At 35.9% G+C, this 23,884-nt stretch overlaps 1 protein-coding gene across 1 annotated transcript in view; it reads left to right on the top strand.

Annotated features, from left to right (window-relative positions):
• Window positions 1–23,884, top strand: part of LOC107694148 (protein lin-7 homolog A-like) — a 51,221-nt gene that overhangs the window by 3,667 nt on the left and 23,670 nt on the right. Inside the window, exon 2 of the mRNA XM_016493752.1 lies at window positions 10,403–10,521. Within this exon, the coding sequence (XP_016349238.1) occupies window positions 10,403–10,521 (119 nt within the window). The remainder of the gene's footprint in view (window positions 1–10,402; window positions 10,522–23,884) is intronic.

Here is a 23,884-nt window from a genome sequence, read left to right as displayed (position 1 = left end):
AAAAAAGATATAAAAAATGTAAAAAACGTTCCTTTAGCGGCCAAAACTGTACATGTTAGAGAAGCTTTTTTCTTAGTACATGATATAAATACTATGGTTGATTTAAGTGGTGTTTTCACTATGTGGTCTGAATCCACAGTGTGTTTGTGGAGAAAATGGGATCATGTTGTCCCCTGCACCATTAGCAGCAGTGCTGAAGGCTACAATGGTTTGAATGGAGACACTGGAAGACTGAATGCTCTCTATCTGTGCGCTATCTTTGCTCCCCCATGCTTACTCACACAGCCATGTGGGCAGGCATCCCCATGTGGGTTTCACATTTAAAGGCGCAAAATTACGCAATCACTCTGGCTTATTTCTTGTTGGAAGACCACACGTTACGAGAAGAGATACATAATAGTGTACTCTTCCACTCCATTGCCAACGCATTTGCAGCCCCCTCCGCTGCACTTACCGGTCTCCATGGTAATGTAGTTGAATGTACCAATCACAAACCTAGAGTGTGTACACCAGACCCTTTAAATGTCCTGATTGTGAGCCAACGCTAGTAGATGTGACATAAATCCCAAGTTAGATCAACACAGGGCCTTGAGCTGCCACCATGCAAATCTGAATCCCACAAATTTAGCTCTTGGAATAACAATGTGGGCTACAATGTTTCCTTTTCCTGCTAAATGATGCCATGCGTCACTCAGATGTGTGAGGAAAGACTTTATTGGGATGAGACCTGTACTAATAAACCAAGCCTAGTTTGGCTGCTCACTGAAAGCCGGGAAAAAACTTGAGGCGCCATGGAGAATTAATCCTATCTGTAATAGCGGTGCATGATGCGGCGGCTTGAAATGCTTTTAGAGGCTTTTTTCATCTTATAACTTTGTTAATGGATGAATTTATCTTTGAAATGTTGTTTCGTGTTTCCTCGAAGATATAGTCATTAATAATCTCCACAAATGCATTAACCAGTCCATTTATTTTGTATAAATAACTTTGCCCACTAAATGACATTATGGTGATTGATCTTTAGACCGTTAATAAGGCATTAGACATCATTTCCTTCCCTGAGGTTATAGAGTTTCAGCTCAATTTTGTTAAAGGTGCTGTAAGTGATTTGCTAACTTCCGCTACAATTAGATAATCCCTTCAACCACACACCCTCTTTCTTAAGGCACTTCATCCCAGCAAACCAATATCTGTAAAAGGTGTTTTCTGAGTAGCTAAAAAGGGGTGTGCTACTTCCTTATACCATTTTTTAGGTTTACAGAGGTAATGATATCAGAAAGTAGAGACATTTTATGCAAGTTGCTTGCAGTGCCTTCAAATATGCGATTAAAAGAAACTTTGGGAACAATTTCGATGAGATATGACCACTTTTTTGCCAAAGCCAATTATATCTCCACAACTTTTTTATATTTAATACATCTTACAGAGAAAACATCTCTAATGGTCAAGCACGAGTATTAATTTAGTGATGAATACTGAGTGAATCTGATATTTTAATGTTTTGCTGGGTGTAGGGCTGTGCAAATAATCAAATGCGATTTTCATGCGCATCTCGTCAGTAAAGCCGGTTCTGTGATTAGTAGTAAATCTCCAGCACGTGCGTTCAGATGGAGCGGCATTTACTACACAGAGCCATAGTTCACTGACAAGCTACGCAATATCGCGTTCAAAATCACAGGCGATTCAATGCCGCTCCATCTGAACGCACGTGCTGGAGATTTACTACTAATCACAGAACCGGCTTTACTGACGAGATGCGCATGATAATCGCATTCGATTTTTTGCACAGCCCTAGCTGGGTGATTGTTGCAGTTGTCGTCAGCGGCACAAAGCCATAGCAGCAAATCATCTCTCACACACAGTTCTCAGACATGCTCCGATTTATCACCTTTCCACAACTCTATCCAAACAAATTTGTTCCCAAACAAATGTTGATATACATGCATTGATGTATATCTGCAATCTCAAACCCCCAAAAACCCTCATATTCAAAGCACAATCATTACTACCATATACTTAACATTCACCTGCTAATTCATGTAATTATCATCTGACCTACAAAATCCCTGGACACAACTTGATTCTGGATTGAATTGGTCAGCATCAATGACCCTTTTATAGACCTTAGTGAAGTGAGACACCATATTTAATTTAACACAAGGCTGAGAGGGATAGAGTTACAGGGCCTCATTTACAAAACGAACGTATGACAGAAAATTGGGCATATGGTCATTTCTACGTAAACCTTGTAATTTATCAATATGGACGTGAGTTTTTAGGGGCATGATATTCAAATGACGATTTTTTTCAGCCACCACATTTATCAATGTACAATCATCAGTACTATCAGATTGGTGTCGCACGAATGTTTCATGAATCACACCTGAACCCTGTCGTAAGTTGATTTGTGCGCTCAGATCTGCGCTCATGTCTACGTTAAATTGATACATGAGGCCTACAGTCTTTACAGTGGCATGCACTGTATAAAGGTCCTTCAAATTTCAGAAAACACAACATACTTTGAACATTTTTCAAAATGTTTTATGTTGATATTATATTGATAATGTTTTATATTTATATTCTAAGAGTTTTTGGTAAGATGTTTCATCAGCTGAAGCAACTGGAATTTTGTTAAATAACAGTCAAATCCATTGAACACTTTGTACTTCTATCCATTACAGCCTCGTTTTCATTCCTGTCAAACATTACGTATGGCACTACCCTGGCTAAGGTCTATTGTAAAACAATGTATAAATGGAATCCAGCTAAAGAATATTCAAATACTACATTGATACAAAAAGCATGTTACAGTGAATTAACGAGTACTATTTTTTCAATTAAAAAAATAGCAACTAATGGGCTATTCATCCCGAATACATTCTTGTGTTTATAAACTCAAGAGTGGAGCCACTGATTAATGGGAAAGAATGCAAGGTCTCAAGACATGTTTTTGAAAGTTGAACAAGATGCTGAAAAAACAGTGATGCACAGTGCAGTGGTCAAAGATGTAAGTCTTATGCATGTTTACATAGAAAAACTGAAGAAGAAAAAACTGTAGTGGTTCTTCTAAATAAATAGAAATGATTTTGGACATTTCTAATCATGTCATAATGTTATTATTTAATTTTTTACTTAGCAAATACTCCCCTAGAGAGCTGATTTCTAGATCAATACATCATATAGACGTATTTATAGAAACAGTAACAGATCATGTTAAATTATGTTCTATCCTAATTAATATTCATTAGCAAAATATTCCATAACTTGAACATAACATAATTAGCACATCTGTGCACAACCTATCCCCCAACTGTTCCTACCACATTTTAATACAAAGTTACACTCATAGAAAGATCATGATAAACAGGAAGGAAGGTCTTAGGTAATGTGTATGACACAACACATTTGTTCCATCTCAAAGTTTATCTTTAAAGCAGCTTAAATACAAAGACTTTCTAAAATAATGAGCAAGAGAGACCACAGAGACAGAAACATCTGAATCAAGACACAAGAGAAGTATGAGTCACAGAGAGAGACAGGAAGTGAGAAGCAGCAGAAGATCATCCGTGGTCATCCTCTGACCTCCCAGTAATGAGACATAAATGTGAAAAGGGGTGTTCACAGTTTCCTGTGCTGGCTGAAAGGACACCAGCATGTTCAAGATGGCTCATTACCCCATACACGACTCCAGACCATCCTCTCGGCAGAATCCGCCGGTAATGATGGAGCTTCAGCACAGGATTAATGAAGTAAAGGTTGTCACATGCTGTGGCGCTGCCTGTACATATGTGGATCTGTGAAAGCTGCCACAGGACATGACTGCAAAGGTCACCTTCACTAATCTGATGTCATGCACTCTGTTGTTGGGAAAACAGAACGGACAAGCTAACGGTTTGCATATTTTGCAACCCAGGCTCAGTGGAACATATCGTTCTACAAAATGATCTTGTGTTGCTTCTTACACGTTTTGCACAAGTTTGAAAGTGAAATGTTCAGTGAGTAGCGCTAATAGTATGTTTGGTTTCATCGGAATGTGAATCTGGCAACATTTTATTAGATTGGTTGTTAAGTCTCGCAGCAGTTTGAAAATGAAATGTACAGTGAGTGATGCTAAAAGTTTAATGCTCTATAACGTTTGAAAATAACATACCACCTATAAAAACCAAACCGATAGTGTTAATTAAAGCAAATGTGAGTGAAAAAAAAACACATTTGCAGAATCATCTATGTCATTTTATCTGGCTTCTACAAGTCTTTATAAGCTCTTTTATCGTGACTTGTGCTTCACGGGACTCATACCCGGCCTTACCAGGTGAGCTACCGAGCAAATTTACCACATCAGAAAAGCCATATGAAGCTGGTCATGTGATCCAAACTTAAAAAATGTATTAGCTTACAAATCATGCACTATGATAAAAGTGTTTTGAAGTCATAGCATAGTACTGTGCAAGAAACCACACAAATTAATCGTTAATCTGCCCCTGTAATCATAAGTTGTGTGAAATAGAAAAGAATGACTCTAGTGTTCATTTCAGCTGCAGTGAATAGTATATAAGTTTCGAAAGGATTAGTGCGGACCTTTATTCTGAGCGTATGCTCTAATTAAAATGTCAGTATTATGAAGTCTATATTGATCCTATGGCTCTGTCCCAAAACCTATAGAGCAGCTTCTTAAAGCATAATATGCACACTCCTGACGAAGTCTTTTACAAAAAGTTGTATATTATTATACTGCCTTCTGTTGCCTTGCACAAGAGTCCATCCTATAATGCACTTAAGGTGAGCTGGACATGGAACATGAAGAGAGGAATTCACTTCCAAGGTGTGGCTAAATGGCACTACTAAGTGCAACATTAAATCGGTGGGTGTGATCCACTGAACTTATCAATTTACTTGCACCAAGTGGGAAATGTACTGCAACCATTTTGAATTGATCATAGGCAATGCTTTGTGATGGTAGTGTTATGGGTGATCTGTGATTAAATCTGAAACAACAAGGATGCAACACTTGTATTTAAGCTATGAGTATTCTAGTTAGAATTAATTAAAATTTAACTTGTCTCTACTTATTTGCTGCTGGAACTTTGATTGGTTCATGCCTTTATTATATGCAGAATTGTCTATAAACTCTGCATTCTTTATGGCACATCATCCAAAGTCCTAAATATAAACTCCAGTACATCCAGAACTCGGCTGCATGTCTGCTATCGTGACCACATCAACAATGTCCTTCAAAAGTTTCACTGGCTCCCTGTATCACAATGGATGTCTTTCAAAGACCTTTTCTTCATGCACTACGCCCTCCATACAAAGACTCCTTCCTCAAAACCCAAGCTCCTTCAAAACTGTTATTGGTTTTATTGTATTGCATTTGTCATTTTTATCTCTTGCAAAGCATCGAGTACCTTGAAAAGCTCTATAAATAAACTGCATTATTAGAAATGTATTAACATTTTTATGTTTTGTTTTTCTCATCATTTCCAAATCATACTATTCCCATAGCTATGCTTGGGTGGGCCAAAATTGTTAAAAGAATCGTTTACCTATAATTTATTATTTACTCATTCTTGTCTCAATCCAAAATTATATGCTATTACTGTTATTTTTTCCATGGAACATAACAAATAAATTTTTGAAGATATCAGGCATTTCGTTTAGATACACTTGACTGCTTCAGATCTTGCAATCTCACAATTTAGGAATCATCTTAGGCCAGTTGCATAAACACAACTATTACAGAATAATCTAGCTTTTTAGCTTTATTTTTTATTTCAGTTTCAGTATATAAGAGAAAATCTTTTTGTATTTTATATTTTATATTTTATTTTATTTTAACTTTATTTCAATTCATAAAAATGATTTTCAGTAGTTTTAGTATACAATAACACTGATCTAAGCATTCAAGAGACCCCAGTTTATGCCCTCGTCTGTGTTAATTTTTCACAAAAAAGCATCAGTCATCAATTTTTACTGACGTGCAGTGGCAACAGAGTGATTAATGTCATGCTGACATTCTTCTAACAGCTCTGTGCCAGAGCCAAGTGGGACATGCCAGGACACCGCTCAGTTATGGATCTAGCTGTCAGGTTTTGATAGAATCTAAGCTGCTTTAATAACAGAAGAGCTTTAATTTGAATCCATCGTTTTATCAGCAAAGCTTTCAAATTTAGGGCAATGTGACATATTAATGAAAAATGTACCAAAACCGCCCATTTGAGGTTTGAAGACTAGAGCAAAAGTTTGCAAGTCTCCTCTCGATGTGACTGACAGAAAGGCCCTCAAACTGCAAGAGATTTTGCTCAGATTGTTGCATCTGTTATTGTCCCATGAGCCCACAGGCTGTAATAGCTTTTGTGTCTGCTCTTCTAGTCTCGCTGGGTTCGGTTTTATTAGTTCCTGCCAGGGTCTGGCCCACTTTGCTTTGCTGTCTGTGTTCAAACAAAGTTATTATCTAATGAAGGCTACTATGGGACAGAAAGACCCTTGTTTTTTGTCAATTTGTCAGACAGTTTGGTAGGAACCCCCCCCCCAAACAGTCGCACATTATGTAAAATGGGTATAATTTTTCACGGTCCAAAGATGAACGAGCACAATTAGCCACATGCCTGCCTTGACACAAAAAACAAATCGCCGCGAGTCCTACAGAGCACTAAATGTGACCAGAGGCTCAACCATCAGTAACACTCCGATCATTAGCAACAGGGGTGTGTAAAACTACATACTAGACCTAGAGACTTAAGATATTTATCACATTGATACGCCTTTATCATAGTCCTTACAAAAAACGATTAGGCCTATGCTTAATAACAGGAGCAATGTTCACAGCAGGCATTCACAGCATTTGAAGTCAATAATTGACAATAATTTTCTCTAATTTTTTGTCAAAGGTGGTGGATTTTTTTTAGAAAGGCGATTCTTTGATGGTTGTAGTCGTTTTATTTTAAAGGGGGATGAATTTAAAGAAAGTTTTAATTGTTTTACTATGCAGGCAGCCTAACGGCTACTATCAGAGTAGTTGTCAAACTAAAATATAGCATGCTAAAAGTGCAGGGGAAAATGTATCTAAATCCATCCATGTTAAACCACTGCTTAAAGAAAAAGTAAAGCTAAAAAAATAAAACTATTTAACTTCACTAATCAATCACTCAACTAATCAATCCTTAGCAGGGTTTAGCTAATTAGCATCAGCAGTCAGCCTGTGCTGGGAGATGCCATACTGTAACTACACCATTATGGGGACATAAAAACTCATCTTACTCCACTGACTATAAGTTCCTTTACTAGCTGCTAATAAACTTACCTTGACACTAAATATTGCTAAGATTAATAGTAGGTACTATTATGGGTACATAATGGTTATATGTACACCAAAGTGCATTTTATTTTATTTTACTCTAAACTAAATGGCACAAAAACTCACAACAAAAGTTTTGTTGTCTTCAATAACAATAGAAAATGTAAAAGTATGGTATTTGGGGTAAAAAGTGCCTCTACTGCAGGGGCTAAAGGCACAATAATTTATGTGATTATAAATAGCTGACTGATGTTTCCATTTGTTTGTCACCCAAAAATTACTCACCCTCAAGCCATCCTAGGTGTATATAACTTTCTGGTAGGGCTGTGCAATTAATCGAATGCGATTATCATGCACATCTCGTCAGTAAAGCCGGTTCTGTGATCAGTGGTAAATCTCCAGCACGTGCTTTCAGATGGAGCGGCATTTACTACACAGAGCAATAGTTCACTGACTATATTGCGTTCATTATCGCAGGCAAATCATCTATGATTATGAACGCGATATTGCGTAGCTTGTCAGTGCTGCTCCATCTGAAAGCACATGATGGAGATTTACTACTAATCACAGAACTGGCTTTACTGACGAGATGCGCATGACTTATCGCATTCGATTAATTGCACATCCCTACTTTCTGGTCACACTTTATTTTAAGGTCTAAGTCTCACTATTAGCAAACCATTAGCTATGACTTTTGCTTCAATAAACTGCTAATTTGCTGCTTATTAATAGTTAGTAAGGTCGTTGTTAAGTTTAGGTATTGGGTAGGATTAGGGATGTAGAATATGGTAATGCAGAATATGTGCTTTATTAGTAATAAACAGCCAATATGTTATTAATAGGCATGCTAATAAGCAACTAGTTAACAGTGAGAATGGGTCTCTATACTAAAGTGTTGCCAACTTTCTTCTTTCAGATGAATACAACTGGAGTTATTTTAAAAAATATCCCGGCTCTTCCAAGCTTTATAATAGCAATGACTGTTGATATTCAATAGTCCAATAAAGTGCATCCATCCATCATAAAAAGTACATGGCTCCGGAGGGTTAATTAAGGCCTCCTGAAGTGAATCGATGTGTTTTGTATGAAAAATATCCATATTTAAAATTTTCTAAACCATAATCTCTAACTTCCACTAACTGTCGTACGCTCGTTCACGAGAGAGACGTTCCAGCAGATGATGTAGGATGTAGGCGTAAGCACCAGTGAGAATATGCTAGTCTTGCGAGAACCAAAGGAAGACCAGTCTCCTCTTGGTTTTTATCAAAATCCTCGTCTAATTCGTGACTGGTGTTTTGTTTTGCTCTCTCTCTGTGCTTCCGTGTACATCACTTCTCAGAGTTTACGCTACGGCTATGCTATGTCCTACATCATCTGCTGGAACGTCTCTCTTGTGAAAGAGCGTACGACAGTTAGCAAAGTTAGAGATTACAGTGTATAAAGTTTTAAATATGGATATTTTTCTTACAAAAATACATCGATTTGCTTCAGGAGGCATTTATTAACCCCCCGGAGCCGTGTGGAACACTTTAATGATGGATGGATGCACTTTATTGTACTTCTATTGGACTATTGAATATCAACAGCCATTCACTGCCATTATAAAGCTTGGAAGAGCCAGGATATTTAACTCCGATTGTTCGCGTCTGAAAGAAGAAAGTCATATACACAAAGGATGGCTTGAGGGTCAGTAAATCATGGGGTAATTTTCATTTTTTGGTGAACTATCCCTTTAAGCTGTTTATCCATCTTATAGATAATCACCATGTATAGAAGGTAACCATTATAGTTAAAAACATTACATTATTCATAAAAATATTTTTATTGTTATTACTGTAAACCCATACTAGATTATTATGGGATTTCCTTTAAGCAGTGTGTGAAGCTTTCAAAATCTTTGTTTTTTAAAGTTTTTTTCCCCTGTATTCTAAATGACAGATTATTTTATCAAAATGAACAGTATACAGTACAAAATTTGCTGAAGGGGATGTTTTAAACAAGTAGTAACCTAAATATTATGCAGAACATATTACTTCAGCTGAAGTATTTGTATCAGTGGAGGCCGAGTGTGAGGTGAAAGACTCCCCTTGCCACATCATATATTTATATGATTTTAGGATTTCTTTTTCCACAAAATGTGTTGCTCACTGTTCAATAAAAAGTATATTTTAATATATATATATATATATATATATATTATTTATTTATTTTTTTATTTTTTTTGCAGTCATACAATATAGGAGTAGTGAAAATAACATTCCTTAAGCTATGCCATTTGCCCCGTTCTACCTTATATTAAATGTGCGTTTGTTTTCTCAATATTTTTGTTGCCATGTTTTATACAAGCCTATTTAAGCGGGTTTTTTGCTACTTGGCTTAAAAAAACAGATAGTTCGCCCAAAAATCTGTGATCATTAACTCTCCCTCCTGTTGTTCTAAACTAGAATGAGTTCCTTTGTTCTGCAGAACACAAATGAAGATATTTGAAGAATGTGTAAAGTGTTTTTGTTCATATAATGAAAGTCTTCTAAAGCAGCTACTATAAAATTAGTAGCAGCTCTCTCATGGGTCTGTATTTTCACATTCCTCCAATGTTTCTTCATCACTCTTACATGTAAACAGCATAAAGCAGCCCACTTATAGCTGTGCAAATACATCTACTGACTAAATGTGCCAGTCGAACTGCCGTTGAGATGAATGGGAATGCTAATGGATAGCTCTCTCTAAGTATATTAGAACGGCTTGACACAGACCCAGACAGTGAAAGCTGTGGCAAAGACACATATTGTTGAAACAAGTGAATGTGTGAATGTGACCCCAGTGAATGTGTGCCCTGTAGGTCTGCTGAACAGAGGAGCTACAGCAGTGTGATGTGTCTTTTGCTTCATGTAAAGAGAGCACTGATTGCTTTCAGTGGCCCCTCTGGCCTTCAGCGAGTCTATTTCCATTATCCCAGCAATCGATTCGCTGCAGCTCCACCATCTCTCTGCCCTTTACTGCAAACTTTACCCTCTCTCTTTCTCTCTCTCTCTCTCTCTCTCTGAATCACAGAGTTACTCATCTGTTACTCAAACACATCTGTGTTTTCTTTCTCTTTTTCCATCTCAGATGTTGCCAGGGCGATTGAGCTGCTGGAAAAATTGCAGGAGTCAGGTGACGTCCCGGGTCACAAGCTGCAGTCCCTGAAGAAGGTTCTACAGAGCGAGTTCTGCACAGCCATTAGAGAGGTGAGACCTACTTTATATATTGCTGTCACCTCTAAAGTTTAGCACCATAAAGATATCCTCATATATCACAGGAATAGTTTGTCCAAAAATGAAAACTCTGTCATTGTTAACTTACATCTTACTCATTATTTTCTGTGGAATATAAAAAAATATATTTAGCAAAATGTTCAGGCTGATGTCAATGGTTTTCTTATGTTTATAAAAAAATATCCAAGTCTTCTGAAGCCAAAACTTAAGGTACAGACTGAAATTTGGAATACCTTTTTCTGATTGGACAATTGTGGAAATCTATGGGCTCTTTCTGCTCACATACTGAAACTTCAACTGAAACATTAAAGGGGTGTTTCACTGGTTTTTTTCTAGGCTTGATTGTGTTTATGGGGTGCAGTCTAACATGTGTTAATGCTTCTTTTGAAAAAAAAAAACCGCATTATTTTTCACATAATTTACCTTTATTCCACACCGCTCTGTCCATTCTCTGAGAAACGGGCTGATCTTTTCCTGTTTTTATGAAGCCCCGCCCTCAGAAATAGGCAATGGGCTCTGATTGGTTAGCTAGCCCAGTGTGTTGTGATTGGCTAAACCGCCTCTAGTGCGCGTCTAAAAGTCCTGCCCCTCACCTCAGCGGCATGTGCTCCGGTTGTATTGTAAACAACGACGTCGTTAATATCGCTTATCAGTTTGAGCCTGACTGAGAAGCAGAGGATATTATTGAAGAAGATCATGCAGAACCTGTGCAAGCATGGCTTTTAATGGTACACTCTAAAAAAAATTTCAGTAAAAAAACTGAAAAAGTACTGGCAGCTCATTACCCGAACTTTGTACCGTAATTAAAAAACAAAAATTTTCCATTAATTGAAGGTCTGCCCACAGTAAAAAAAACAGGACTTTTTCTGTTTTAACGGTGCATCTTTATATATATATATGGGGGAAAAAATCTTATAAAGGAAAAAAATTCAGCAAAATATATTAATTGAACATGGTTTATTTTTACTTCATGTAAACATTCTTAAAAATGCATTCAATGGCTTTTGTTTGCCTTAAATTGGTTAGTACAAAGCGATTTCATCAATCAATTACTCAATTAAATAAATTAATTTAACAATGTGTCAAACACTGAAAAATGCCTGTATTGTGGAAGACAATTTAGCTTTAAACAGTAACAGACAGAATTAGAAAAAGAAAACATGAGCACTCGTACAATACTAGTGTTGCACCAAACAGTGGTCACAAAATTTTAACTTTACAAACTGTGAAACAGTCAAGATTCAAAACATGTTTTCCTATAAGAGAACACAATATTGTTTATAGGGATAGTTCACACAAAAATGTGAATTCTGTCATCAATTACTCATCCTCATACCATTCCAAACCCATAAGACTTTCATTCATCTTCAGAACACAAATGAAGAGTATTTTTAATGAAATCTGTGTGCTTTCTGTCCCTCTATTGATAGCCTATACGCAACTACCACTTTCAAGGTTCAGAAAGGTATAAAGACATCAATAAAATATGTGACTCCAGTGGCCTAACATCAGTTTTAAGAAGTGATGCAAATTATTTGTGTGGAAGAAAAAACAAAACAAATTATGTATTTTTTCTCACAATATGAAGACCTCAGACACATTCACAATGCGCACATGTTGAGTTGACATGAGAGCAGATGTTCTGACAATACAACCCATCCCAGAAGCCTTGCACTTGTTACAAGCAGAGGAAAAGGGACACCGTATGCAAGCCGTCCATGTTTAACGCTTCTCATAGCTATGTGAAAATAAGTGTATAATTGGAACAGTGAGCTGAAAGAGAGAGAGAGAGATGCAGAGCGTGTGCAGAGCAGGGGGATGCGAGGAACAGTATTGAGAGCTGCTGCTTTTGAACATTGATTTTGAAACTTGTGAATCCATTAGAATCGTTAGAAGACAGAATCGCGATTCATATATGAATAGATTTTTACGTGCACCTCTAGTTTTCTCTTCCTCTTCTCTAAAGCAGCGCAGCATGGCCTCGACCCCTTTGCTGCCTTTTCCCGAGGGTGGGGTTTATCTGGGTTTGTGATGTCACGAACCCGGGAAGTAACTCGTTGTAGTCTCTACCTGCCGTTTTTGTAGGCATTAAACTGCCAGAATTTTAAAAGACGATATCTCTGTTTGCATTGAACTTTCAGCTTCGTAACTTTTCAGATATTGTTTATGCTCAAACAGCAACATTACACACTAACTAACGTTAAAAAAGTGAAATCGCAATCAACCACCCCTTTAACTTTAAAATTAATAAATTGTGTATGTGTGTGTGGATATGTCAAAGTTGTTACTCTTAAAAATAAATAAAACTATTAAAAAAAAAATAATTAATTGAAATAAAGTTGAATAGCTGAATAAAACTGGAAAAAAATTAAAACTGAAATGTAAAAAACTGAAAACTAAAATGTAAAAAAACAATTGTTTAAATACAATAAATTTAAGTTTTAGTTGAAAGTCGCTTTGGATAAAAGCGTCTGCTAAATGAAAAAATGTTTATGTAAATGTAATCTGAATTACTAAAACTGAAATAAAATTAAAATAAATCTAAACAGAAGTATTAAAAAACTAATATATTAAAAAAAACTAAAAAGAAAAAAAAAAACTGAAAACTGAAAATATAAACATAAAAACTTAAAATAATAATAAATAATAATAGTATAATATAAATAATGCAAAATAAAAAATATAAATAACACACTAACACAAACAAACACACATATTATACAATATAGTATATTCACACCCACAGCATATTAATTAGCTACAAAAAACTTAAATAATGTATATTGTTTTTATCCTTAATATATATTTTAATATATATTTTGTACTTAATATATATAATAATAATGCTACATAATTTTATTATAAATAAATTGGATTATTTAATTACACCATTTGCAATGATTCATGGGATAAGTAGTTCATTCTATTTTAAAGTATTTAAGTATTGACTTTCCTTTTTTCTGCTTTTCATAATTTCTTCACATCAGTTGTTGTAATGTTGTGATTCTTGAATCTAATTAGTTTGCTTCATTGTGCTTAGAACTCTTAAAAACTGCCTATGGAGAAAATGAATGGGGAAGTCCTTCCAGAATCAAGGACAGTAAAAAAAAGCAGGCAGCCACTTTTGCATTTTGTTGCAGATGAAGCATCTGAGCATCAGAGGCTGTGGTAGATATAGACCGAGGATCATCAATTATGGGATGGAATCTCAGCGTCATCTGAGTCTGACGGTCGTGACAGACGTGCGTTGAGGGTGCGATGACAGGAGCGTGTCTGTCAGGCAGAGATAGTGGCGACTGGTGCCTATTTTACTCTGCTTTTCCCGTAAACTTGCAGAAATGCAATTAGTCAGAGAATGAGGTTGACTTGGGCCACTGCGGTTTTAAGTGCAGCACCAGGGCAACATCCTCACCACTTTAAGATGTCTCCTTCATTCATTTCCATGCTCAAACACCGGAACCGTACTAGTAAACAACTACAAAACAACTACTTTATCTCACAGACAGACACATTTTTGTACTATGGCCTGAGCAGGGTACACTTTTATCCTGGGAGAAATGCCTTTTCCCATTTAGTAGTGCATGTGTGAGCTGTATAACACAGGGCAAGAAAAGAAGCCCATTATGTTAATTCATTTGTTTATTTAATTCATTATTACAAGGATGATTATATGCTGCCTTTTAGTATGACACCACAGCTGTGCTTTCTGTCACTAGTGAGCTGAGCACATATAATCATGAGCTTGTTTATTTTGAAACTATGGGATGGGAGGTTCGTGACCAGCTAAACAACAAATGAAAAACAATGAAAAATATACTCACAAAACAAATATTTAGGACATCAATTTTATTATTATTATTTTGTTTTTTTACACTACTGTCAATGTCAGGTGAATTGAGAAAATAATATTTGATTTTGCATTTTTGTTTTAAGAATAACACAAGTGAAAAACCACAGTGTAGGCCCATTCACACAAAGAGTGATAACTATAAAGGTAACAACAATAACTATATTAGTGTTGACACTCAGAGATGACCACATTATGTTTATTATAAGTGTGTGTCTACTGCTTTTAAATGCTGAAACTCTTTAAAGTCGGGGGATTCTGATTGGCTGTCAATGTTTTTATCGTTCATCAGCTGGAAAAAAAAAAGTCTGAAAGTGATTCAAATGTTATTCTTCCTCTATGTCATAATTGTTATAGTTGTGGTGTGGACTTCACTATTCTCACAGAATAAGAATTATTATTAAAACTTTATAGTTTTAGTTATTGTCCTGTGAACAGGTCTTTAGTTTTGTTTTTATGTTCCCTCCTTTATGCTTCCTGTCCATTATCTTTTACAAAATAAAGGAAAAAACATAAAATATTACATTTTATTATATTCATATCATGACCTCACAGTTCAGAATCAGTTGGATTCATTATTTGTTTTCATGTGTCATTTAGGGGTGGTAAATATTGCAAAGGCTTAGGAATGGACAATATTGCCCACGTACACTCTAAAAAATGCTGGGTTAAATATATCCAGCGCTGGGTTAAAAAGGGACAAACCTAGCTATTGGGACAAACCGCTGGGTCAAAACAACCCAATAGCTGGGTTTGTTCCTTTTTAACCCAGCACTGGGTTCTATTTAACCCAGCATTCTTTAGAGTGTAGCAAGTAGGCTCTATGGCCCCCCCGAAAAGCAGTCAGAAATTGTGCTGCGTATCTCATACCTACTTGCACGTATAAATATGAAACTTGGTATACATATAGATCTCACTGAGCCGGACAACTTTTGTACTGCATGTCGTAAGCTCCGCCCAACATGAAGTTGGCTATTCAGGGTTTTGTAAAAATGCATAAAAAAGGGTGTGCATCAAACATTTTAATACTCCTCCTAGGGTTTAATCCGATCACCAAACTTTCTCCTGTCTGTTTCCATTCATTAGAACAGCGGTCAACAGACTCGGTCCTGGACAGCCGATGTCCTGCAGAGTTTAGCTCTAACCTTAATTAAACACACCTGAACCAGCTAATCAAGGTCTAATACTTGAAACTTCCAGTCAGGTGTGTTGAGGCAAGTTGGAGCTAAACTCTGCAGGACACTGGACCTCCAGGATCAAGTTGGTGACCCCTGCTTTAGAAAGACAAATAAATGCATCGAATCAGCTGATATGTACTGTACTGGCAATATATTATTGCTGTGACTCAACCAGAATGCCAGAAGGTTAAATGCATGTCTTCCTAATGCCACCAGGGTGGCAGTGCCACCGGGGCTTGGGCCCGTTATCGTTGCTTGCAGCTATATTGTTATTTGTATCTGTCGGAAAAGTAAAAAAAAAATTCTCTTTTTAAATACCTGCTCCAGAGGCATTTTGTTTCTTTATGCTTTAGTTGTGGAATGGTATAATTTTCCATTAAATTTTTATAATAGAAAGCTCTAGATTCTGAGTTCTATATTGCTATCTAATATACATAAATATCTTTAAATATTTTTGTATTTTTATTTATTCATTCATTCATTTTTTATTTTTTTATTTTAACTTTCTTTGATGCTATGAACCTTAGAAATTGGAGCCTGTGATTTTGAAAAAACTCTTTCCTTTTTTTGTGGGTAAAATGCATCAGATGGTCCATAAACGGTTTGCTTATGTGCAGTCTGTGGCTGAGATTAATGTGGCTATATCTATGCATGAGGAAATGTGCCAAAACCGGACGTGGAACATCTGTAGAGACATGCCTCAGACTGGATATGAGATTCAGCTTATAGGTTAATACACAGCAGATGACACAACAGATGAATCGTTAAGTACAGTTTCATTTTATAGCAAAGTTTCTCATCAATCAAAGAGAACATTAGTGTGGTAAAAAAATTTGGTAGGACATCAATTCACACTCCCAGCATCCATCAGGCCGAGTTTCACCGAGCCGCGCATGGATACCCTATGAGCTCATTTCATGGCCTGGCAATTGCGCGAGGTATCATATGGCGCAATCTGTCTCTTACATTCCCATAATGAGGGTGTGAAAGGACACTCGCGTGTCACAACGTCGACTCAATTTACAGTGCCAACAGCAAGGCTCTGCGTGGCAGGGACAATGTCAGTATGACAAAACATGCTGTGAAAATGTTCTCAACCACAAAATCGAAATAACAGAAAAATTAGTTGCCACAAACACGGAGCACATCAAGATCAAGACTATCAGTAACTATGGTGCCTAATGACAAGAGGTCTCCCTCCTGTCTATTCAGATGAGTCATCAGGCTCACTTAGCCATGTGAAGTCATTGCCAAAACGAGGACAACTAAAGACACGAACCAACTACAGTGGCCAAAACATACCCTGTCAAAATCACTTATGCGTCATCTCTCATGTGTCCTCAAAATGCTCGTCAAGTAATGTTTCAGATTCAGTACAACTTTAGCTCTATGATCAGCATGCTGCTGATTACCACAGGAAATATTTTACACTTAAAAAGTGTGTTTACAGTAAAGTGATATGTGAAGTTTATATGTTTCTGTCTGAAAATATGACAGTGTATCTTTTTTCTATCCACTAGTATGGCCAGATTTACTAACAGCTTGCACTAGCGCAAACTTTCTTTTGGTGTTAAAAAACTACTATTAGGATTTACTATAGACACGCAGGGAAAAATTAGCGATGGACAGTTATTATTGCAGCTGACTTTATTGTATATGCATTTGCAGGGGTTTCCCTTTCAGATGCTAAATTTATGGGAGGAGAGGATTTAAATGAATTATGCAATGTGATTTACTAATGTTTGTGGTAGTCAATTTACTGGTATTTGCAGCATTATTTAACACCCCCAAAAAGCATGTCTTAATCATTTTGCGCCTGTGTTGTTGATTACATGCGCATGATTATCATTGGCTCTGCTCTGTTTGTGACCCTATGCTCATTCGCGCTGCTCTTGGTAGATTGTGTATGAGCCGACTCTATTTCACCCGCAGAACATTATACTCCTATTGGTGCTTTTATGAGATTGCGCTCTCATGCTAATTTGCCCTGTTTAGTAAATCTGACCCTTAATGTTAGATATACTGTATAAGCCTGAATTAAATTCTCATTTACAACTTCAAAAGACCCATTTTTGCAGTCAGTAAAGCTAGCCAGTATGTGTTCTGCACATCAACACAGCAAATATCTAATCAAAACGATTTCTTTTCATTTTTAAGTTATATGCTTTTAGACAAGGTTTAAACCAGAAACCATGATTTTTGATTAGACCAATATAAAAATGCACTTTGACACATAATTTCCCCTTTTTCACTGTAATGTGCTTCACTTTTCACAATACATTTTTTTTCTATTTGTTCTTCACAGAACTAAATGCAGATTTGTTTTTTATTTGTATAAATATTTCAGCTGTCAATAGAATAAAATAAATGCAATTAATCTTATGATTTCTTTAGAAAGCAAAATGGAAAATGAAACAGTAATCATTTAAAATGTGATCAAAAAAGTGTGTTAAACATTTATTGAATACAATTAATATACGATGTATATTGATCCCTGATTTCGCGGGACTTTTTTCGGATTTTTGCAGCCTAAAATGAATTTGCTGCTGCTTTTCTCAAAATTTGCGGTGGCATTTCTTATTGTTTTGCAGTGAAAATATACCACAGACAACATTCTTCTAACATTGTTATGACTTTTCTGACTTGTCAGAATCATTGTAGGGCTCCAGACTAACATTTGAGGACAACAGCACCAGTGCCATCATGTGACACATATACAGGTGCATCTCAATAAATTAGAATGTCGTGGAAAATGGGGGCAACCTATGAAGGATGAACAAATAATGTCATCACATCAAAAATTACTTTCAAATTCGGTAATACTTAAAGCTTTGAAGTGCTGGGAAAAGTTGTGTCAGGCATTTAAAAACAACTACAGGAAGTTGTTCCTGTAGTTTTACTATGTTAAATCCAAGGTGAATGGTGGTGATTTGTGTTTACTGAACAATGTTTTTCCTGGTTTCCACATCAGTGGTGTTTGTTCTGATATTTGTAGCTTTAACAGAATTCTGCGCCAAATTTGAATGCTTCTCACAAGATTTCACCGAGATGTTATTGATTCTGCGGCGAATTCGACTGCTTTCTTCACTGTATCTCCCAGCGCTGTGTATAACGGTGTCGCGTGATCGAGATCAGCAGATAAACGAGTAGCTCGGATTCGTTCCGCTTTCGGTTCGTTTGTCCAATGTAGCTCTTGTAAATCGGTCATGATGAGAACACAAGGCTGTTCATTCCATTTTTGGAACTGAGAAACAACCTTTCTTTGACTGAATGCGCGTTGCGATGACGTCATGGGACGCGTCTAAGCCCAAAATCTGCGGCATTGAATTACTGAAATAAATGAACTTTTCCACGACATTCTAATTTATTGAGATGCACCTGTACATCTCAGAGATGTCTATATGATGTCTGCATTTAGATTTGCAAGATGTATTTTTTAGAGTGTTTGCTCATCTGCAAACGAGTAGCTCGGATTCGTTCCGCTTTCGGTTCGTTTGTCCAATGTAGCTCTTGTAAATCGGTCATGATGAGAACACAAGGCTGTTCATTCCATTTTTGGAACCTTTCTTTGACAGATTGCGCGTTGCGAAGACGTCACGGGACGCGTCTAAGCCCCAAATCTGCGGCAATTACGAAAATTTGCGAGCTCCTGCGAAAATTGCGCCGTTTCCATGATTTTGCGATAAATTCAGCGATCGCAAAATCCCAGAGGGACTGATTAATATATGATAAATAAAATTTAATATTTTAAAATGATAAGTGTGTAAAAATAAGTCTTAAACACAAGTAATATACAATATAAAATAGTGAACTTTGACAGTCCTAAAAAATACATTAAAACAATGAATTTCTCGCCAAATTTCTAGAAGACCCTCTAGTACACCTGCTGCCCCCCTGATCTAAGGGGCAAATCTAAATTATTTTCTGTGGTAATCAAAGTTGTCAATAAGGCTTAGTTAAACCTTGAACATTTCTTTAAGACAAATATCAACCAAATTATTTTTTACCTATTCAAGACCGCAGTCAGTCCTATATGTTGAACCAGTCCTAATTGACTGCTAAGAGAAAATGAGATATTATCCTTCTTTCTGGTGGTATCTGATCATGTTGTGCTACTGTAATGTATTTTTGAAACAACTGGACTGACCTACAATGATCTCCTCCAGCAATGAGAATGCAGATGTTTTTATGTTGTGAGAATGATTTCCCACAGTCCAGTCTGTCAGAGAGAGCATCACAACCACAAACATGTGTATGATTTCAAATGCAGCTCTCAGAGGAATACAACAACAGAGCCATTATCAACTGAGAGCTTAGTCAATCAATGCCTACGCCGCTGCTATGGGGTCAGAGATGTCAGCCTCTGTTCTTAATAATTGTGTGTGCTTATGTGGAATAGCCTCTTTGTGCTCGGTGGGATGGACCTGCAAATGAGAAGCTCTGCTGTGAATCAGGCTTCACTGAATTGCTTGACTGACTCTCAGCAGTGAGAAAAGATGGAAAGATTTAACAGAGAAGAGGGAGAACTGAAATCATATTTCTCTTTATAGACAAGGCACCATGGTTACACAAAGTACCTCACTGTGGCCTGTGGGCGGGTTTTTCCATTGGCCAGAGTAGTGAGAAGTCCGAGTTATACACCTGTGTGTGTGTGTGTGTGTGTGTGTGTGCGCGTTTTTGTGATAAATGACATAAATTTGTATAATGACAAAGGTATGACATAGGTATTACAAGGAGAAGGTGACTTTTCAGGACATTACCCCATGTCCCCACTTTTCAAAACGCTTATAAATCACACAGAATGGAGTGTATTGAAAATCTGAAATAGCACAAAGTTTCCTGTGAGGGGTAGGTTTAGGGGTAGGGTTGGTGTAGGGCAATAAAATATACGGTCTGTACAGTATAAAAACCATTACGCCTATGGGATGTCCCCACTTTTCACAAAACAAACCTGTGTGTGTGTGTGTGTGTATATGTGTGTGTCGATTTCACTGGAGGTAAAACAGATATGGGTTAATAAAAGCCAAGGGAAAACCCAGTGAGCTGAGAGGAAACAGTGATCCCTCGAGACATGGGAGACAGGAAGACAAGGACTGAGCTGAGACATGATTGTAGGTAGACACAGAAAAACTGAAAGAACAACACTGTACATCTCACAAAGAACATTATTTTCATGACAATTCAGTCGATTTTTTACCACAAATTCTCATTACAATGATGTAGTGATGTCAAAATCATAAAAATTAAAATTTCATTATTAAAATCACCATAAATTAATTAGAACAAATACTACCATGAGGTATGAGGTACTTGATGTAATATATTATAAATGTTTCCAATTTCAGCAATGAAAATTTGATTTTATTTGCATTGTGATGATGAGAATCGGTGAGCCAATGACATGAAAATAATCATGTCACAAGTAATGATAGGTCAATAGACATTCTATAAGTGCACATTTTTTTGTGGAATTTGATGTAAATATTGTCTAAAACGAAGTATCGTTTAATTTTAGCCTTTTTCTAATCTTATTTTCTATCTACTCTATTAAATTATTTTATACTCTACCATTCAAATGATTTTCAATGTATCTGAAAGAAGCATTAATTTGATAAAAAAAATACAGTAAAAGCAGTAATATTGTGAAAGTTAATATGTAAATATATAAAGAGTGGTTAAATAAAACCCTATTACCCTTGCTGCCTGCCTTATAAATCAAATTAGCAACCACAAATAAAATGCCTTCAATAAAGCATGCCATAGAATAGTTCCCAAGCTTTTCTTAATCTCGGATCACAAATAGATGTTGATGAGCAACAACCGGCTGGATTATCAGCATCAGAAACAGTATCAGAAAAAGAAAGTATGTTTTTAAGAGTTGGCTTTGTATTATAGCTTTAATTTACTTGCTTATTAGTTAGTTCAAAACTAAAATAAATCTGATTTGCACTTCAACCACTAGTTGTTTTTGTACAGAGCGTATAAATTACACACTGAAATAGCCTGACCTTTATTGATATTCATGCATTTCCAAGACGCAATTTCAAGACACACAATCCCCATCCGTTCGGACACATGCACACAAGTATGGCTTCTGAAATATTTACTAAGGTCCTAAATCTATTGATTTGTTCCGTCTGGTTGCATTGATCCTTCACACATTTATTGAAGTTCAGTCACTAAAGGTTAACAAATTAAAGTTTCTTCATTGGCACTAAACTAAACATAATAAGCAGCTAAAAAAGGATGTAAATATAGATGATTATGATTGAAAAACGTTATTAGATTATCATATAAAATGCTAGTTGGTTGTTCCATAATGAAGAAAGTCATACAAGTTCGAAGTTAACGATGACAAGACTTTTCATTTTTAGGTGAACTATTCCTTTACCTGAACAAACTTTACTGCACTTGGTGCAGAACTTCAAGAAGCTTCCCAAACATGCTGTATTTTTAAAAAGATGACAAGACAGGCACATAAAATAACAACTAAGGTAAATATATGAGGTGTACAACACTGCTGTGCAGAAAACTATTATGGTGCAGCTTTCGGCGTGAAACATATTTCATATATAGATTGTCACCTCTCCTTAGTAACATAACCCTTACGAAAAAGAAGTTTATTCAAGTGTGCTATTAGTATACTTCTTTTAAACTAAAAATAGGAAAGTATACTTTTAGTCTACTTTTTATGTACTTCTCAGAAATGGGCTTTATGTACTTCTCAGAAATATACTTAAAATGACATTTAAGTATACTTGACTTATACTTAGAAAAAGTCTAAATATATTTTAGCTATAATTGTGCTCCTAGAATCCGTGTTTTCATTGTTATACGGTAGGGGGTGCTAGTACACATCTTCGGTACAGAATTTCCAAAAAACACAAGAAGAAACCGAAACAACAGATGCTTCCACATGTAATCTAACACGATCATCAGACATAAAACGGTATCAAAACTATGTAACATTATGGAATAAAATGTCGACCAATGAAGAGGTAATAATAACTGTCAAGCTTTGGGGTGTTGATCGACTTTATCTACGTTTTGATTATCATTCTGAATCCAATTCATAGTCTTTTTTCAGCTTTTTGTTCAAAATGTTGTTTATTTCTTTATTTTTTATTTATGAAACTTATCCACATTCAAGTGTTTAATTTTTTTTTTTTTTACAAATTTTGTTTACAAGCAGATACCCTGCTCTTTTGATGTTTTGTATGTTCAGATATTCATGTAACAAAATATATACAAATTAATACCTAAATAGGGACATAGTAGTATACTTAAAGTATGATGTAAAGTTCACTAAAAGAAAACTTACGAGTATACTTGCAGTATAAAACTACTAAACTAGTACTTTACTGAGACTATACTTCAAAGTGTACTAAAAATGCTACTACAAGTATTTAATTAGTAAATTATCAGTATACCTATAAGTTCACTTTTAGTATAGTTGCAGTACAAACTAAACATTTTGATGTAAACTAGTTGTGTACTCAAAGTTTACTACTGTTATACTTAAAGTATACTTAAAAGTATACTTTTAAGTATACTTTATGTAGTAAGTATACAAATATCAGTGTACTAGTAGTATACTTGTAAGTGTACTATTTCAATACTCCTTGGGACTAAATTGGCCCACTTTCTAGTATATAAAAGTATACTTTTATATACTAGAAAGTGGGCCAATTTAGTCCCAAGGAGTATTGAAATAGTACACTTACAAGTATACTACTAGTACACTGATATTTGTATACTTACTACATAAAGTATACTTAAAAATATACTTGAACTTTACTTAAGTATACTTGCTAAAATAAACTTGAAGTATACTACTTTTTGGTAAGGGAAACTATGTTTTTAATTGTAGACACTTAGCAGCCTCATTCATTTTTCTCAAGCCGTTTCTAAAGGCTAGGGCTGTCAAAATGGCTGACAAACTAAATTCGAATTTTGTACTTAAATATTATCAATATTCAAATTATATTCAAATTTAAAAGGCATAATTTCAGTTAGGGGGAAAAAAGCTTTTGGCTTCTCTCTCGAGGCCACAAGAGGGCGCATCGAGCAAAGTATTACTAATGCACGTTTCTTCAAAGCAATAAAATAACACGACTATCTTTGAAAAAAGTGCATAATGTTTAAAATAATGTTTCTAAACTATATATAGTTAATTAAGTTGCTTAAACAATTAGAAACAAAACAGCATCATGTATGTATGTATAGTTTAATACAAAACCAATCACAAAGAGTACTTTTTTTCACTTAAAAACATGATGCAGTGGGATGGGGAAAAACCGCCATAAAGTTT

The sequence above is a fragment of the Sinocyclocheilus anshuiensis genome, unplaced genomic scaffold, assembly GCF_001515605.1.
Source record: "Sinocyclocheilus anshuiensis isolate Anshui unplaced genomic scaffold, SAMN03320099.WGS_v1.1 scaffold1003, whole genome shotgun sequence".
NCBI lineage: Eukaryota > Metazoa > Chordata > Actinopteri > Cypriniformes > Cyprinidae > Sinocyclocheilus > Sinocyclocheilus anshuiensis.
The sequence above is the reverse complement of the archived record's forward strand: the minus strand, read 5'-3'. Positions and strand labels throughout refer to the sequence as shown.